The 19999-nt window shown below is 43.3% G+C and overlaps 1 protein-coding gene across 1 annotated transcript in view; it reads left to right on the forward strand.

Annotated features, from left to right (window-relative positions):
- The window catches only part of Ctnnd2 (catenin delta 2), a 1011454-nt gene that overhangs the window by 585752 nt on the left and 405703 nt on the right, over window positions 1–19999 (forward strand). The window contains 1 exon segment of the mRNA XM_017799239.2: window positions 1–424. This exon segment is cut by the window's left edge and continues 13 nt beyond it. Coding sequence (XP_017654728.2) covers window positions 1–424 — 424 coding nt within the window.

Raw genomic sequence — 19999 nt, forward strand, 5'->3', positions numbered from 1 at the left:
GCCGCGCTCTACTACTGCAGCTCCACGCTGCCCGCGCCGCCGCGCGGGGGCTCTCCGCTGAGCGCGCAGGGAGGCTCGCCCACCAAGCTGCAGCGCGGAGGCTCGGCCCCCGAGGGCGCCGCCTACGCCGCGCCGCGCGGCTCCTCGCCCAAGCAGTCGCCCAGCCGCCTGGCCAAGTCGTACAGCACCAGCTCGCCCATCAACATCGTGGTGTCGTCGGCCGGCCTGTCCCCGATCCGCGTGACCTCGCCCCCCACCGTGCAGTCCACCATCTCCTCCTCGCCCATCCACCAGCTGAGCTCCACCATCGGCACCTACGCCACCCTGTCGCCCACCAAGCGCCTGGTCCACGCGTCCGAGCAGTACAAGCACTCGCAGGAGCTGTATGCCACGGCCACCCTGCAGAGGCCCGGCAGCCTGGCAGGTAAGGGGCTCGCCCCCGCCGGGGCGGCTCACCTGGGCGCGGGGAGGGGAGCGGGTGCGCTGGGTGCAAGGAGCAGGGTCGAGCGAGATGGAGCCGGGCGTGTGTCGTGGCCGGTTTTCAGATGCTCGAGCTGAAGAGACCGTCAGGGTCGTCTGTAAAGACGATCATTCCCGAAGGGGGCCCATTCTGTGGCCTCTCAGTAACACCTGTCCCTCCCCTCTTCCCCCCACCCCGGTGTCGGGAGACTAAGCCTTACAAAGCAGGCTAATTTAGTCCAATCACTTAGACCTGTTGCGTGTATCCAGAGGGAAAGCGAGTAACAGTTCCGGTGGATAGATGATCAGCCTTAGCTGGCAGAGAAAGTTGAGAGACTTTCCCAGAGGATGTTGAACTTCCGTAGATTTCGTCGGCGGTGAAAGGTAACCAATAGCACGTCTGTTCAGTGTGTTACCTGCGTTGTGATGCGGAGGGAGGGCCTGGGCTGGGGAAAAGAAACCTGCTTTTCTTTGCCAACTCAGAAGAGGTGACATTTCTGTGGTGCCTGTACCCATCACAGACCAGACTGGGCTGGCGAGTCTCTGCTGTTAGCACCATATGCTCAGCTTAAACAAGACGCTGTGATTGAAAGACTAATGCTGCCTTCTAAAACACCTGACAAGTCATCGGGATTTATTGCCTTTTTTTTTTCCCTTATAGAAGTATTTGGTAATTGTGTCACTGTAGTAACAGATGCTGTGCTCATATGTTTCCGTTCTTGACACAAATAGATGACTGAGAAGATAAATAGGATAAAGAAGGAACTTGTTGCAGGCACTAGGCAGGTGCCCCCGAGGGCTTCTTTAATTCAGCATGGGTAATTGCCAGTGACTACCCTGGCTTAACATGATGCAGGTTGGAATTTGCTACCCAAGAAATTGTGCTAGATATGTTTGTGGTCCTAAAAATGATCCCTCAACTGCTTCATCTGTAGAATGGAATTTTGGAGGTCAACAACCAATGTCAATTCAGTGCTAGTACCAAATTCTCTCAGAAGGAGCAGCCAGTCGAGGGGTCTGGGAAACAGGCAGCAGGGTTTCAGTTTGTTAGATCATGCCAACCGGGGGGAAGTGGTAAGGCTGTGACAAAAGCCCTCACATCTTCTCAGCCACCCCAGCCACCATGAAGAAGGACCTGAGAATCCGGGACATCCAGGGGACTTAGTAAAGGCCTTTTCATTTCTTGTACTTACCTGATGAAAGAGTTCTCTCTTCTTGAGCTCTTTCCCCCTGCCTACGTGTGGTAGACTTGTGCATTTCACAGTTCAGTGAAATAGGGAGTGTGCTCACATAACTGAGGATATCTGGTCTTGAGGAAAGAGTCCGGTTCCCTGTATCACTGACTAGGAAAGTAAGTGTTAATGTGAATACAGCTTATTAGTTACTCTCTGCAAAGGATGTTTGAAAGGCTTTGAGGGGTGTGTGTGTGTGTGTGTGTGTGTGTGTGTGTGTGTGTGTGTTCAAGTTTCTCTTGGGTAGAGGTGAGGAAGCTTCTCTGGCTAGAACGAGAACTCCAGTTGACCAGCACATTCCCATCTGTTCCTCATATTTTCTGACCATATCTCTATTTTGCTACCCAGTAAGAAGAAGAAAAAGAAACTATTCAGTATGCCAGTAAAGAGTCTAAATTTTAGAGGTGCACTGAAAATTTTAAATGTTTGAATTTGTTTGTTTAACATACATGTCAAGATATTCATTTAAAGATTTCTGCATGAAAATTTATACTACTCTAGGGTTTCTGTTCAAAATTAGTGCGTAATGATGTATGAACACTTGATTTACATAAGATTTCATGTCTCATTTAGAAAATAGCATACTATGGCCCAAGAGAGATATTGGAGATAGATTATGGTATATATGAGCTCAAATGCCAGAGTTTTCATTCTTGTGTGAAGCTGTATGTTTGACACCATTCTAGGCTTCAGAGCGTTTGCAGCCACCTAAAGAAAGCGAATATATAGAGATTGCAAAATAGCCTTTGGATTTGTAGAGCTGTGGATGGGGAGATCTGTCACAGAAGACTAAGGAGTGTGAGTGCAGGGTAGGGAGGGGCTTTCACTAGTGAATCATTTCATAATTCTTTGCTATGTGCCTCTTATATACACCACTTGTCCGTTCCTGGAGGTACTGTGTCATCTGACATCCCCAGCCTCACCTCACATAGAGACGACAGAAAATCATCAAAATAAATACTTTCAGTAGAGTGACCAGGGAAGGCTCTCATCAGAAGGTGATTTTTGACTCATTGCTGATGAGGTAGGCCAGCTGGCCTGTGGATGCCTGGGGGAGTGTGCCTGCTAGGTAGAACAACAGGGAAATCATGGGACAGCAGTAAGGGCATAACCATAGGGTAAGGTTGTGAGTTTGCCAGAGAGTTGGGGGAAGGACAGATCAGGAAGTCTTGATGAGGAATCACGGATGCTGAATTTGCTCTACTCAGCAGCCATTGAGGACTGGAACAGAGAGTGACAGTCTGGATTAGTTCATAACACTCTGGCTGATGTGTTGAAAACAGCATTTTGGGATCAAAGACCAAAGAATGTAAGTTGGGAGTGATTGCAGTAATCTAAGTAAGAGGTGACCATGGCTTGGGCCAGGGAGGTTTGAGTAAGAGGTGTTATTTTCTCACGCACTAGGTGATGGTGGCAATAGAAGGATTGTCAGGAGACGGATGGAGATGGAGTGGGTTGCAGAGGGACAAGGGTAGGTTTGGGAGTACGGATCAATACCTGGGCTCTGGACATGTGGTCCTGCTCAGTCAGAATCCCAGTGCACATGACATAGAGATTGGATGTGTGGGTTATGTGGGTCAGAGTTTTACCAAGGAGCCTACTTTGTTTAGCTAAAAGCATTTCCAGAAATGTGAAGTTCTGTCTAAGGATTTCTGGTTGTCAGTTGCAGAAAGCACTTGAACAGGAAATAGACATCCACATTCTCTACTAGGTCTTCCTGGTGACTGGACTTCATAAAGACTAATCCAAGATTTTGTAGTGTAACTTTTGGAAAAACAGCACAATCTAGATTAAATTTAAGAAGTGTAAGTTTTCAGATATTGATTGATCAGAAACCCCTGATCTCATAGTGATGTTCTTGTCATTGTACAGTGCCGTCTTGGTAGAAAGTAGTTCTTTGTTGGGGTTTCCAACTTTAAACACACTACCTACCTACTGGATGTTGTTCTTTATGGTGAGTGTTACTAGGTGATATACATGAAGTACTTGTGCATTTCTGGCTCAGTTAAGGTTAAGCTCAGGTATTTAACAGATACCCAGCATAGGACCTTGGGGATACTTGGAAGAAGTTATTCATTTTTGCAATAAACGTAAAACAGCTGTACTGAATTAGTAAACATGCCACTTCCTGTGATCAGCATATAAAGAAGGCATTATAACCGTCTTCAAAATACTGGCTTCAATTTTGCAAGGGGAAGATTTGAGATAAAGTCTCATACTTAGTTTAAGTTGACCTGGAAGTCACTATGTAGCCCAGGGTGGCACTGACCTCATGGCAACCCTCCTGAGGCACCATATACAGCTTACTCAACTTTAGTTTCAGTTAAAGCCAGTGTAGAATGAGGCAAAGGTAAGTTGTACTGGGAAAATCCCCAAGGAGCAAATGAGCAGGAGCCCATGTCTGCACAGCGTGCTTCCTTGAGGCAGTCATTGCAAAGTCTTAACTATAAGGAAGGAACTAGTGAGAGCTGTGGCCAGAACAAACTCAGAACATTGGCATGTGCATATGGTAAAGGGCAGAAGAAGAGGCTAGCACACCAGTGCTTCTTGGGCAAAAATGACTGGCAGCAGTGATGAGAGAAGACCTCGTAGAAGGGGATACAGGGAGTGGATCCCACATGAAGGGCTTACGATAGCATCATCCCAGCAGATGAGTCGCAGGATTATCTTTGCATGTTAGCAACTGTTCTGGAGCTAAATGGAGGAAGAATAAATGAAGAGCGGGCAGACAGAGCCACTGAAGCATTTTACTTCACTCCTCGATGAAGTTATTACAGCTCCCAATTCTTTCAAAATGGGAAAACACAGCAACGATCACTTATAAATAGAGGAAGAAGGCTCCGCAGGTGGCATAGCCTGCTTTTTACATTGTTCTCTTGACAGTCAGATTATGATAGCCAGATTACTGACTTCTTCTGAGTTAAATTTATGTATTTTAATGAATTTATTAAACATTAATGATGGATGAGTATATTGAAAAACACTTTATACTATAAAATAATGGTCTGAAATATATGTGATCTATGAATACAAAGTATTTTTTGTGTCACTGGAGAAAAATAGTAAGGATATAGAGATTTAATATAAAATTTCAGCAGGTATAAATCACTAGTGGTTTTAAAGAAAGCAAAAATTTCTCACAACTATATTAACTATCTATCAAGTATGACTTCACCAGTACTATTTTTTTTTCATTTTTTAAGAGAGTAACATGATTTTTCATTTTCTGAATTTAGAACAAAATTAATCCTGTTAGAAGCAGAAATCCAAGTTGTAAATATGTATTAAAGTTGTCAAACACCAGAGGCTCCCTTTGAGGGAGAAATAAAGTAAACAAAATATAAATTCCTAACCAATGATTTTAGTGAGAATTTACCTAATATGGAGAATGATTTAGTCAAGACATGTATGTCTTATCCTCTAGCCCAGTGGACCTAAAACTTAGAGTGGATCATGCTCTATAAACAGTGAACTCCAAATATGTAGACATTTCAGACTCATTCCCTGACTTCTGAGGCTTCCGGGTTTTACCTGGTGAAGGATGTGAGGTTGTAGTTCCTCCTGAGCCCAGCGTCTTCTTAGAGGAGGTGGTACCAGAGCTCAAGAGAGCATCCCTGAACTCAGGTGATGAGTAAGTGTGTTCATGGAGCTGGTTCCGAGCCTGTGGACAAGCTCTTGGATGATTTTCATGAACTTTCAGCTTAAGTAAGTACTAGATATTACTTAACATTAGATCTTTAAAAATCCCAGTTCAGATTTACCTTTACTGTTTATTGTTTGATCAGCTATGAATCTTAGCATATAAGCCTGCTTTCAAAAGTGGTTAAGGAGACTTCTCTTAGCTGAAGCCTCTGCAGGTTATTTGGAATTATACCTCTCTTGAGGGTCGCTAAGCCACTCAGACGCCTTGCTTCCTACTAGCCAGACCCCTTGCCCAACTGCCTCCTCAAGAGCTTTTGTCCTGGAAGACCAGTTCCTTCCCAGGACATTTGAATTCATATAGAATGAATCTCTCGCTTGAGTGGTACACTCTGAGGTTCTGCACCCCAACTGACTTGTGGAGTGTAGGCCTGCTCCTACACATCGACCCTCTCCTTCCTCCAGAAATTTTGCACCCCCGCTTTAGAGTAGGAAACCGCAGTCTGAATGCCTCAAGGAGGCTCATATCTTCTGGCTCCCATACCGGCGGGAAGGCAGATACTGAACTCTAACTAACCATCCCACCTCTGTGCAAGTTTAGCCCTGCCAGATGGTCTCCTTCTTGCTATTAGTTAGAACTCACAGAAGAACCAAGTCCTCTATAAGTTTGGTTTATGCAGCATCTGCACTGCACTTTGCTTGGGTTCTAATTTCTCTTCCATCAATGTCCAGGTGAAACGGTAGTGGAGGGAATGATGCTTTCAGCATCCTTTTACTGGAAGTTAATAGCTAGAGCCTGAAACTGAGCTCAGGTTGCCTGATGACCCAAGGGGCCTTCCTGTCATTTTTTTTATGTTTGGCTCACAGACATGGATACCTCCCTCCCCTACCCTTCCTGCCACATTCCAACAAGCCTTGCCAATGTAAATGAGGTAAAGAGATTTTTTTTTTCTTTTGAAAGGAAGTAGCATCTTTATTTGACTTCTTTCAAATAGTACTGATGGTTATAAGATTTCTATCATGTGCCAGTTTAACTGGGAAAATGTAAATTAAAAACATTATAGAAATCACAGGTAGTGTTTCAACATCATGTGTCTTCTGCCTCTCAGCCACTGCCCCTATTTCTCATAACGTCACAAAACACACATGTGGGGCTGGAGAGGTAGCTCAGCAGTTAGAGTACTGGCTGCTCTTGCAGAAAACCCAGATTCGATTTCCAGCACCTACATGGTGGCTGACAACCATCTGTAACTCTATGGGCATCATACGACTAGGGTGCACCTACTTACATCCAAGCAATACACTTATACACATAAAAAGAAATAAAAATAATAAATAAACCCAAAACACACATGTAGAAATACAATGAGGAAGGAAGCCACAAAAGAGACCAGGGGTTGGTTGTCAGTTAAGAATTTTCTAAAATTTGGAAGTTAAGACAGTTGAGTGCGATGTGTGAGGAGTCTGAGATGTAGCGCTGAAGAAAGAGGGATGAACCAGAAGTCATCCGTGTTCCGGGGATTCTAAATCAGCACCTCTTCCTCCCACTCAATCCTGTCCCCTGCCAGAATGACCAGTGCTTACTGGAAGGAAAAAAGAGGAGTATTCTCTTAAAACTGCACCCACTGAAGAGTTAGACTTCTGATTTGGGTGCTGGCATCCTGGGTAAAGTTCAAATCGTACAGACATGCGCAAGAGGGGGAAGGAACCGGGGGAGGGGCTGCTCACCCTCCCACTCATTCTCAAGGAATATGGTCAGTCTTCGTGCCCCGCCCTCTTCCTCATAAATTCTAACTTGGGAACTGTACCTACTGGGAAACACTTCTATTCATGCTGTGAAAAGAAGCTGCCACCCGGGTTTTCTTCCTCAAATATGATAAATTAGCAAGGATTACAGAAGGACGGGGGAGAATTACTGGCTTGAAAAACACACACTAAAATAGAAAAACAAATCATTTCTCAGAAGAAACAGAGGTAATTTAAGGGATGTAAGAGATTAAAAGAAATAAGCAAAAACTTTAAGTCTGATATTGAAGTGGATTTAGGAAGCTCTGGAATCCATTAAATAAAAACCAAATGGTATGTGGAAGGATCAAAGAATAAGAAAATGTTCCTGGGCCATAAAAGCATGGCCACAGGAGCTGAAACACTGACAGAGTGGTAGGGAAATTGTTAAGGAACTTCCCGGAAGATGGGAAACAAAAAGATAGAAACAGAAAACAGGAGACAAAGTCCAGAAGAGACACACAGCACAGGTTCCCAAGATCTGACACACTGCAGTGGTCTCAGAAAGGAAGGGAGAGAGGTAGATGATCAGAGAAGTCCTGGGAAGAATCCCTCCTAGCCCAGGGACACGGGCCTTCCTTGGAAACACCTTCTGCTAGGAATAGAAAGCATGTCTTATTCCGCAGCATGAAAGTTTAAATACCAAGATAAAAGAAGATCCAAAAGACTCTGGAGAGAAGGAAACGGCTCCGCCTGGTTAGCCTCACAGTATTGGAGGGTAGAGAACACGGCATCTGCCTGTGCTGCCTGTGAAGCTCTGAACTAATAATTCTCAGCCCCAAATCTACACATAGACAGTAACCCATTGTAAAGGGAAGATCAAATCGGCTCCGACTTGCCGGAACTCAGAAAGTCCATCTTCTATGCATGCTGTCCTAGAAAGCCTCTGTATTTAAGAATGTATTCAAGTGCAATAAAAGCATGAAATGGGAGGAAACAGTATCCAGAAATAACACATACTGACTGACAGAGCGACCAAGAGAAGTCCAGAAAAAAGACCTGGGCAGCAGGTTCGGAAGCAAGAGAAGGGATTCAACCTGTTGTCTCAGAGAATCTGTGTAATTTTAGCATCTAAGGACAGAAAACGAGAAAGTGCAGTGAGTTGAGTTAGGAAAGAAAGAACTGTAGTTACATTCCATGGAGTCCCACAAACCCAGAAGGCAGTAGCTGGGAGATTTACAAGTAGATGGATGTGAGGCGTACAGTTCCTAGCTCTGTGAGTGAGGGCAGTTTTTCTGAAGCCAGCAAGAATTTAAAGAGCACCTGTTTGATGCCAGGCACTCTTCTAGGGGCTGGGCATGCACCTGTAAGCACCAGAGGCCAAAGCCCTGGTGGTGTTGGTGCTGGCACTCTAACAGGAGTGAGGTATTACATGGTCTAAGCGGAGGGACTAGGGAATATGGTGGTCAGAGACAGAGCAACCAGGGAAGCTCCTGGAAAGCTTCAGGATAAGAGTCATTTGAGCAAACCATTGCAAGACAGAGAAAGGAGAGCACCTTGGTGTTGAAAATAGTACCTGGGGCAGAGGGTGTGTTGAGCCCAGAGGTCTGAAGTAAAATCATCTATGGCCTGTTGGGAAACAAAATGGAGCTTCACAGACTGTTGACTTGTTCTACACTGCAGGGGAAGCAATAGTGTGACAATTTAGAGTCATTAGAGAGATTGTTTGTGATCGCACCTGCCTTTTGTTAGCTCGTGCACGGTTAAAAGAGCTCTATCATCCTGTCTTGTTAACATGAACATACAATGTCAGGTGCTTCTGAGAATACAAATATACATGAATTGGAACCCAGAACTTAAAAAGTCTCACCTTATTGGAAGAAGAGTAAGAATAAATCAGACAAATGTAGCTTGATCTGAACAAGATTGGATTTGAGGGAACTCCGAGAGAGCTGCACATGGGGGGCAGTGCCGGGGCGGGTTAGTGAAAGAGGTACATGTTGTCACATGCACTAAGAGACAAGACTACACAGTTCAATACTCATGTAAATGAGTGTGAAGAAGATTCATGAGTCCTGCTGTTTACTGTAGTGCTCAGATCATCAGAACATGTATGCAGTTAAGTTTGAATCTAATGAAAAGTTTTGACCTCCTAACTGGCTCTGGGGAAGTATCACCACTTTGGAGAGGTACTGCGTTTTTGCAGGCAGAATATTTTATCTGTTTTAATCCATTTTCTGTTGCTATCACGACATACTTCAGTCTAACTACTTAAAATACAAGAGAATTATTTTGCTCAGTTTTAGAGGCTGAAAGTCCATGATAGGTTGCCTCATATATTTGGCCTCTGGTGAGGGCCCCTTAGGCTAAGTCATTATGTGGCAGATGGAATTACAATGTCAGCACATGGGAAGAGAAACCATGTGGCAAGACAGGAAGCTGGAGATGCAGGACCCGTGTGTGCTCTTTTATAATGATCCATTCTGTCAATATCTAACCCAGGTCCCAGAAAAATTGCATTGATAGCTGCCACAGGCAGGGTTCTTGAAAACTCTGTCACCTACTCTAGTCCCCACCTCTTCAGTTTCCACCTTGACACCCCTACTCTGAGGAGCAAAAAGGGAGGGTATATGAGAAAATTAAAGAGGACTGAATTACAATTGGACTAGTTCTGGGACTTGAACAGTGAATGAAATGCCAAGAAATTTCCTTTTCCTTTGAGAAATGAGTCAGGTGGTGAATGGCCCAGTGGTTTGCTGGTATGGTGGGAGTCTGTCGCCTTTCCTTTAGGCTATAGATCAGAGAGGCGGCTAGTGGGAACAGAGGTCTGCTGGAAACTGTTTTCTGTCCAGTCTAATCTGATAAAGGAAACCACGGGATAGGAATGGAGACACAGAAGCACAAGGCTGTGTGTTGACGGGCTGCCAGGACTGGCTTCGTGTCCAGGTCCCCAGCAGCCAACAGTGGGGAAGCCTAGCTGATGTTGGGATTCTCTCACTTCAGAACTCTGCCTCTGAAATGGAAATGTATGAGGCACTGAGGGTAAAATGGAATAAACACACATTCACTGCAGATTAACTAGAACAGAAATATCTAAAACCTCTGCATGCCAATCCCCATGGCTGTTCTGACATTCCTATGGCAAGTACTGCCTTTGATATCAAGAAGAAAATGTACTGAGTTTTCTTGTAGTCAAAAGAGGAGACTGGCTGGGTTTGGCGGCGCACACCTTTGATCCCAGCACCCAGGAGGCAGAGGCATGTGGATCTCTGAGGATTTGGAGCCAGCCTGGTCTACATAGTGAGTTCCAGGCCAGCTGTGGCTATAGGGAGACCCTGTCTCAAAAAGACAGAAAAGGAGCACTTGTAAATGCTCACATGGGCTCCTTAAAGGCAGCTTTGGGAACTCATCTAGATTTCCCTGGCATGCCTCTTCCAGTTGATGTCAATTCAACACATTTTTGGCTGATTATGGTAAACAGACTAGTGAATAAAGTCTTCTGGTTTGTAAATAACCAAGAGTCATTTGTCATACTGACCAAAGTGTGAATACAAAGACACCAGATTGTGTTACTATAATGAAAACACCTAAGATGGAACAGTCGGAGGGGAAAGATTTATCTAGTTCCCACTTTCAGAGATTTTATTCCACATTATCAGGGAGGTTTTGAGAGAGTAGCTGACATCACAGTGGAGAGCAAGCAGAGGGGAGCAGTAACAGAAAGAGCCGGGGCAAGAGAGTACCCCAAGGAAACACCCCCATTTACCTACCTCCTCTTTCCACAGTTTCTCCTCCATCCATGAATGGATGTGAAACCATCAATGGACTAAGCCATCCATTGGCCTCCTGGTCTCTTCATGTCTAGAAACTCTCATGGAAACAGTCAGAGGTGTACTTTATTAATCTCTTGGTTCTTTACTTAGGCCAATCAGGTTTACAACCAAGATTAGCCATCACAGATTCTGCCTAAAGTGAGAACAGTTACAGAAATTCGCGATAATTAACCAAAAGGTGGCTCTGAGAGATTCTGAGAGTCACGTCTGCTCCCTCCACACTGAGCTTCACGGTTCTTTAGGGAATGTCTCACTGTCTTTCTGAAGTCTCAGTTGCAGTAGGAATGGGGATCTGGAAAGTAGTCTACAGGCTATTGTAGGCTCACTTGCACAGTAAGCAGCCTGTGAGCATAGCCCTGGAGAAGGAAGAGAGGAAAGAAATAGATTACATCTGTCCACAGTATTTGTTGCTTTATGTAGGGTATGTAGACCTTCCCAGGAACCCACAATAAAGGAAACCCCAAGAAAACCCTCAAAAATTTGACCCAGGAGAAGTCAGGGAGCCTCTTCAGTTTCTGCTTTTGAAGTAGCTTCAAAGAGACTTGATAACATTGCTTTTGGCTTGCCTGTCCTCCTGGATGGCCTCTGAGTCCCAGTACTAGGTCACTACAGAGGTGGAACCTATATGCTGAAGTTACAGTGATAACCTGAATCTTCTGAGATTTCTGACTTCAACCTTAGTTTTCTGTGTATGGACTGACAACACTGTGTAAGGAAGTGAAAACCTCCCTTAAACTAAACATTCAACAGTTGGGATAGAAAGAGGAAGTCAGTATTCTTTCCCCCTTAAAACACACATGCATGTGCCCGTGCATACATACCACACACTACACACACAACACATACCATATACACATGCACACACACACACACACCACACACCATACCACATACACCACACTCACATATACCACACTTACACATACACGCCACAGTCACACATGTACATCCCACACCCCACACACGCACACCCTGCACCACACATACCACACACACACCACACCATGCTCACTCACACACACACCACACCACACCACACACACCACACTCACACATACCACACACACACACACACCATACATATCACACATACACACACCCCACACCACACACATCAAACACACACCACCCTCACACACACACCACACCATACATACCATACTACACACACCACAGTCGCACACCACACACACACCACACTCACATTAACACATACCATACACACACACACACCACACCACACCATACTCACACACAAATGCCCCACAGACCACGCACCACACACGCACTCATACACACATACTAAAGCTTCTAGGAGGAAGATAATCAGAAGGGAGAATTAACCCTTCTCACACCTGCATATTACACTGTATAATTCCTGTTTTCTCGGTCTTCTTATACACCAAATTTCATGATGAGCAAAATTATAAAAATTGATATTGATATATGAAAAACTGTAAAATGTAAATATAGAGAATAATGAATCTATGAGGTCTTTATTTTTCATTTTTCTCTGTACATTTTGTTGAGAATTAATGTCTTTTTCTTATAAAACTATCACAAAGGCCCCTCTGTACTAACGGAATCACCATAGAAAAACAATATAGAGATACTGCATTACGTCTGCCTTTTTTTTTTTTTTTTTAAAGCTCAGTGCCTAATTCATTAAGGGAATTTGAACAGCCTACTTATGTTCTATCTGAAGCAATCTAAGAAAAAAGTCTTTTGTTTAGGACACAGAGTTATAAAACATCTCTGATAATTATATATTCTAAAATATTGCAATTTATGGAAAAAAAAATACCCTGCCTGCTGATTTCATGTGTTTGAATGGATAAAATACTTCTCTCCACACAGAGAATTTCATTTGTGGCCTGGGGCAGAAGCCAGAGAACCCAAAAGAGAAACATGCTTTTTCCCTCTGTACTTTAGGTACCTATGAAAGTCAGCTCAGCTTGTCTGTCTGTGCTGGTTAGAATGAATATAACAACAAAAAAAGATGGACCAGGACCACCTTCTTCTGGGTTCTTTCCATTGCATTGTCCATGATTACCTGTAGTAATTAGATCTGGAAGCCCTACAGATGCCCTGTTCAAGCATTGCCCTGATGGAAGTGAGAAGCAGCCGTCAAGAAATTAAATGGCACTCGATGAGTTTTATCCCCGTTGTTGATGAGAGGACTATCTGCATGACCGTGAGGCTGGCCACTAAATCTCTGGGAAGTGGCTAATTAATAAAGTACCAAATCATAGATGGCTTTTGTAAGTGGTTCATTATGACAATATAAAGGTAGCAGTGAGCCAAAAGCATAGTCCACTCCAGCCAGGGAGGAAATGGTTTTGCAGCAAATTACAACTACATGGCTCCTCCAAGGTCAAATTAGCCTTCGTATGTTAGACATTTTTACATGTGGATATCCAAACATTTTAATTGCAAGTCTGAAATCGAATTATGCTGCCCTATATAAAGGTATAATAATTCAACTCCCCTGTTCCTCAATTTCATTCTGTCCAGTCTTGCTAGGAAATGTTTGGGGTGCCTGAGTAGAGTCTTCCTGGGGCCCTTTCACCAGACTTAGCCTGAAACTGTTTTTGAAAACTCTTAGAGCGTTCACAGAACACTCGTGACCGCCAGGGCTCTGGCTTTCCTGGCCCCTAGCCTCAGCAGCCATATTCTGAAATTTGCTTCCTATGATATCACAGTAGGTGCAGCTCCAAGTCCTATAGCAAAGAACTCCAGAACTCCAGAGGCAAGAGGAGTCCCGAGGTCTACACCTGGCTACTGCCATCAAGTCCCAATGTATCTCAGCAAGATGCTAATTGCAACTCAGAGTGTGGCATGCTAGGGGCTAAACCCATGTCCTGTTGCTCTCAAGGGCGTTGCTACCTTTCCCTGCAAACATCAGAAACTAAATCTTCCTCTAAGAAACTCCTCGCTATACACACACACACACACACACACACACACACACATTCAGAAATGGATGACTCTGGGGATGTTTTGGTACTCAGCTTAAGAGAAGTGGTCAGGGCCAACCTTGGACATGTGCTCTCAAGATCCAATGTTTGGACTCAAATCTACAATGACCATTGGGACGAGGTTGTTTTGTCTCTCTGTGGCATCTAGAGAAATTAAACTGTCCTGTTCTCTGGGCTTTCTCTTGAGGTTCTGGTCTCAAGAAGGTTTCCTACATCAGTCCTTTCTTAAGTCTTGTAGGTAAATGCTATACAGATTTTTCCAGGGTGGAGAAGGTCTGTCTGTGCATGTTTATAAAGAAAGTGCAAGATCAGGGGTCCTTTGTTTTACAGGGTGTATACACTGTGGTAATGCAAGGAACCTAGACACGAGCCTTCTCAGAATCACAGAACAAGATCATCTCAGCAAAAAGTTTCCAGCCTGAGGCTGGAGAGATGGTCCAGTGGTTAAGCATGCTTCCTGCTTCTGCAGAGTTGTGGTTCCCAACACCCATATCAGGCTACTCACAACCACCTATAAATCTAGTTCCAAAGGATCTGACACCTACTTCTGGCCTCCATAGGTACCTTTACACATGTAGCATGCATACAGCCAAGGAGGCACACACAAATACACAAATAGTAAATAAATACGATTTTTTAGAAAGGAGAAAAAAAATTTTTTTTAAAACATGTTCCAGCCCATTGGATTTTAAAGCCAACCTGTTGAGGGAAAGATTCCTTTTATTTTTTACTCTAGAAATTCTTCTTCCAGGTTGCCTGTCTACTAAATCCTTTGTGACCACCTCGTGTTGACCTGGCTTTGTAGAGTCATCAAACTAAGGTTACACTTCACAACGTGCTCACAGATCATCATTGCCAGCTCAGTGCAAGCAAACTGAGCTAAGGCTCTCCTGCAAGGCCAAGGCTCACCTGCATGGTCAAGGCTCACCTACAAGGCCAAGGCTCACCTGCATGGTCGCATCCAGCAACATTCCACCCTGTGTGTTTGCTGAGGCCACCCCAGTTTGCTCAGGAGGCAGTGTACATTGTGGCATCGATGTGTCTGCCTCCAGCTCTCAAGATGGGTACCTAAACTGAAGTCCTTTAGTGATCAGACAGGTATTCACAGCCAGACCAATAGCTTCTGTATTGCCAACCAAGCTGGTAGCCGAGGCTCCGCAGGAGAGCCTGTTAAGATCACAGCCTCAGGCCCTCAGACATACTGAGTAAGAGCTTGAATTTCAAACAGGGCATTCTTATGCACATGGCATTTTGAGAAACACTGAAATACCTTGTCTGGTGTATTTGGAACTACTGTATACCTGCCCTGAGAAGAGAAAAATGCACATCAGAGACAGGTGCCGTGCATCACTGTTCTCTAGCCTGTCCCACTGTCAGTGGTTTCTTAAACAACCCAGCACGCAGTTCATAGACAGAAGTAAAACTGGAAGTCAAAAGCCCATCATCTAATACAGCAATATCAGGCATCAGGTCATTTGCTATGTTCCATTACCACTCCTGCTTTCCAAGTGCCTGCCTGACACAGAAAGACTCGAACAAAAGAAGTCTGTTTTCCTGAAAGCTTAGGAAGGGGTGTCTGTATTTAAAAATAAAGTAGGAGATCAAGAGACTTTTGATTTATAAGAGATGAGATCCCACAGACAAAAGCTCTGTGGTGTTGCGACCAGTGATTTTGGCCACTAAATTTTTATTCTTACTGGACAGCACTTGAATCACAATTGATGACAGTATTCATTTGGGAAAGGGGGAGATGTGGTGTAGTCACTGTAGAACAGTCTATCAGATAACTCAAGAAGGGGACAGAACAAACCTGTGTTCTGTCTGCCACCACAGGCTCTGTGGATATCCAAGATCTCCATTGTAGGAGCAAAGCGGTATGAAGTATAAAACATGAAAACTGAAAACGTATGAGATACATGAAATGGGAAGCACTTCTTTCCCCAGACGAATCATTTCATATCATCACACTGAAATTTTAAAACTTTAATCATTGAATACATAAGAATTAATAATCTCCCTGCCAAACATCAATCAGAAATATGGCTCTTGGCCTATATATGAAATGCATCCATATAATTTTGCATTTATAAAAACATGAGATACATTGTCAAAATGAATTCAACAAATTAGTGTTCATTTGCAAATGAGATTTGGCTCATGAATTTAACTGAGAAGACACCAGGAATATTCTGGAATCCTGTCAGTACTAAGCTTAATTTTTGAGTTAGCATAGGAATAGGAAGTAGATTTTAGAATTTGGATTTGAGTCAAAAGCAGAAATCAAAAAGGGAACAGAGTTCATAAGGAAGAATACGGGTGGGTTCACTTTTTGTTGTCTCGCCCATTCTGTTTTCTTGAGACAGGCTCTTAGGCTAGCCCAGACTGACCTCAAACTCACAGACCCTTCCTGCCTCAACTTCTTAAATGCTAGGCTGTCCAGCGTGAGGCACCACTCATGATGGGCTTATTTCCTCATGGATATTCTCAGAACAGCAGCACAAACAACAACTTCATGCTCTTTCTTTTGAGAACAGTACTTCTTCTGACGAGACTTTGTTCAGTTCTGCAGTACACTGTTTGCATCTCTGTCAACTGACCTGGTATTCATCCACAAAATTATTATACTCACAAAAATTGTTAGTTTTCATATTTCGAAGTGTCCGTTTATAGATATCATATTTCCCTCTAGAGTTTAATCAAGCAGTACAATTTTTTTTCTCAAGGAAAAGAAACACAATGATAAGATTTACATTTCACAAAAATTGTCAGAAAAATCTGCATTACTTAGAATATTTCAAAATTACATATCAAAATTTATGAAATTTGAATAGTTTATGTTAAAATATGTGGTTATTTTTTTAAAATGAAATGATGCCAAACTATGAAATGATATCATTTCTTGGGCCTAAAATCCAGTGACCTAAGGGCCCCTTGTTCCTTTACTAGTTGCAGAGCGATTTTGCACATGGCTCTTGTCTCAAGCCACTAAAAACCCCAGTTTTTACAAATGCATATATTCTATCCGAGGAAGTTAAGCATGGAAAAGTTTTGGTTATTTGTCTTGGTTTCTTCACGTGCTTAGAGACAGATCTGGGGAAAACTTCATGTCTCATTTCCACTTCACTAGGCAAAACAGACACAACAAAATCAGCAAAATTAAAAAAGAATACTGTTTCAGTTTTATTCAAAGTTTTGAATATTATGGGTCAACACCCCAAAGTGCCCTTTCCTGTGCATCATGTGACAGTGAGCTACTACGCCAAGCTTCTCCATTGTGATTTTGTTGGAGAAATAGGAGGAGCAGGAACACGTGCTAGAACTTAAACCTGAATTCTGGAATGGTTTCATAAATTAGTTATGGACATAGACATTATCCTACAGAATGTGTGTCTGCAGTGATGCAATTGGCCTGGCATTCTTTGGTTGACCATGTTTTGATTCACCTTGCTATACTCCATCCCTTAGTTCCTAAGCTTGGTCAAGGTCAAGTTCCCAGAATTGTCCTCTACCAACATAATAGGTGCAAGCACTTGACCTTGACATCTGTGACATTTTAGACCAAGTCAAAATTTTCCCAGCATGTTTCTTGTGATTTAGCATGATTTCAGTTCCTGGGAAAGATGTGAGCATTCATGAGTGGTGCTTTGCATCCATATGGCATTTGACTCTGCTATAAAGTACACTATGATGGAAAAAAGTTTCTACTGAAGAAAAGTACATTTCCTTGAATCAGAAGTTGTACACACCTAGTGAGCGTTTGGTGTATATCCCTAGGAAAGGTCTCTGTGAAAATCTTCTATTTCGGGTTGAGCAAGGAAAAATAGATCCTGTTGACGTGGATTGGATGGTCCACTGTTTCCCAAGCAAGGCTGAAGGAAGATCCTTTTTAACCTTCGATTCCTTGGACTTTCTTCTGACCCCAAGTCCTTTTCGTCTCTGGAGATAATAACTGTGTCCACCCACGAGGTCTTTAAACCTGACCACAGTGGGTAAGATGTAGAATAAACAATAGTCTTTTGAGAAAGACTTGCTCACTCAGTGCTCTGTACTGTGCTTAAAATGTGGACCTGTTCTGCACAGGGCTCTCACAGAAAATGCCTTAAGCTTATAGATGTTATTAGCAATATTCTTGCACCTGACAATGCTATGATTATATTTTTAACAGTGTCAACATACTGAAAGTATGATGTCCACAGAGGTAACTTTCATGTTGATACTGGCTCCTTGCTTAGCACCCTGTTATTAATTTGATAAATGATCCAGTAAATAAACTTCTAATGCTAAGTAAATGCTTATAGGAATCATCTTCATATGTACCCAAAGAGTCTGCCACCCCTTAAAGTTCAGCAGTAACTTTCATTGTTCATCATCGGGTGGGATTGATTGTTTAGACCCAGAATAAAGGAATGGTGATAATGTTCCCACTTTAAGTCTTTCAGTGATGGCTGACTTTCATAAAACTGCATAATATTTGGATGAAATTAGTGTTTTCTTGATTTTAGACTTTGGGGATCTTGGCATTATTATCTGAACCTTCAAGAGGGAGAATTGAGAGCAGGATGTCAAGGCGTACTGTACTGAAATACATTCCTGGAAAATCTAAGCTTGAGATTCTGTCGGATGCTGGCATTTGATAAATCAGATGCAATGAACCTAATTATGCAAAACAGTTATTTCCAATCTGTCATTCATCGCTATGCTATCTAAATCAGATTATTTAATTATCAGCAAAGGAAAAGGTAAAGAGCTTCCCTGGTCTGTTTCTTTCCTTCCTGCAAACACTCAGTGCTTTTTATTAATGCTGAACTCAGAGAGCTCCCCTCGCTGCCCCATCATTCAGAAATGCTATTATCAGGCTATTTACATTTAAAGCAGCCTGTGATAGATTCACCAAGAAAATACCTGTCTGTTTGTAATTTCAAAAATGTTGGAATGACTTCTTCCTCCAGTACACTACATGAGAACACTCAGATTCTTTCGTCATAGTTCCTAGAGCTGAGCACCTTCAGGGAAGAAGAATGAAGATGTAGGTGGCCACCGTCTCCTCAGAGTCAAGGGGAATTCCAGCACTCCGTTGCTTTAGTCTGCAGGAAGAACTCCAAACTCCAAAGGCAGTTTGCAATTAAACCCTGAGATGCTGTGTGGGTGTCAGTTTGGGGGGTGCAAGGTCATTCCTGCAGCCAGCGGCAGTGTCCTTTGGTTCTGGTGTGCCCTCTGCTCACTGTAGAAATCCAAGTCCATCTCAGGACTCAGTTGCTCTGCATTTCTCCAAGATTGAGATCTTGGCTCTCAATCGATGTTTCCTTTCTTGTCAGTCAGCTCAACTTCATAGCTCTTGTAAAACCATTTCCTGATGTGGGAGGCTTCCTCCTTTAAGAAACTCTCTCATGGTTCCTTGGTTTGTTGCACTACTTCACAGTAACATGTGCCAGAAGGCTGAACCACTGGGCATCTGGAGGGAAATAGATATTCCAGGCCAAACTAAAGATAGACTATTAATGAAAATACTAAACCATGCACAATATCTTCTTTTAAAATTTTTTAAAAATTTTTTATTTTATGTGTATGAGTGTATTACCTTCATGTATGTAACTACACCAATGTTGTGCAATGGTCATGGGGGTCAGAAGAGGGTATTGAAGTGCCTGGAACTAAGTGATGATTGTGAGCTGCCATGTGGGTGCTGGGAACCAAACCCGGGTACTCTGCAAGAGCAGCCAGTGCTCCTAACCACTGAGCCACCTCTCCAGCCCAATAGCTTCTTATAACCTGCATAAATAAGGCAGTTAGTGACAAGCATTGTGCATTTTCCAGAGAGCTGGAGACTGGATGTAAATGCTTCTCTTCCGAGAACCAATGTGAAAGGAAGTAGCGCTCAGAAATCTTGTTCTTCGCTCGGTTTCCCTTGAGGATTGGGACCGCTGTCAGCCCACTGTGGCTCATCCATCGTCCAAGGGGAAACTTGCTGGTGGAAACGATATCTAGTTACGTTTTCAGAAGCGAACATCCACATGCCCTTGCTACTGTGACCTACTCATTTGGTCATCGTTTAGAATAATTGCATTATACTAAATCCAAATGATGCAATGACTTCGAGGGTTGCCTGATTCTGTGGGTGAGGAGCCAGGTTACA

This window comes from Nannospalax galili, unplaced genomic scaffold, assembly GCF_000622305.1.
Source record: "Nannospalax galili isolate Female #2095 unplaced genomic scaffold, S.galili_v1.0 scaffold698, whole genome shotgun sequence".
NCBI lineage: Eukaryota > Metazoa > Chordata > Mammalia > Rodentia > Spalacidae > Nannospalax > Nannospalax galili.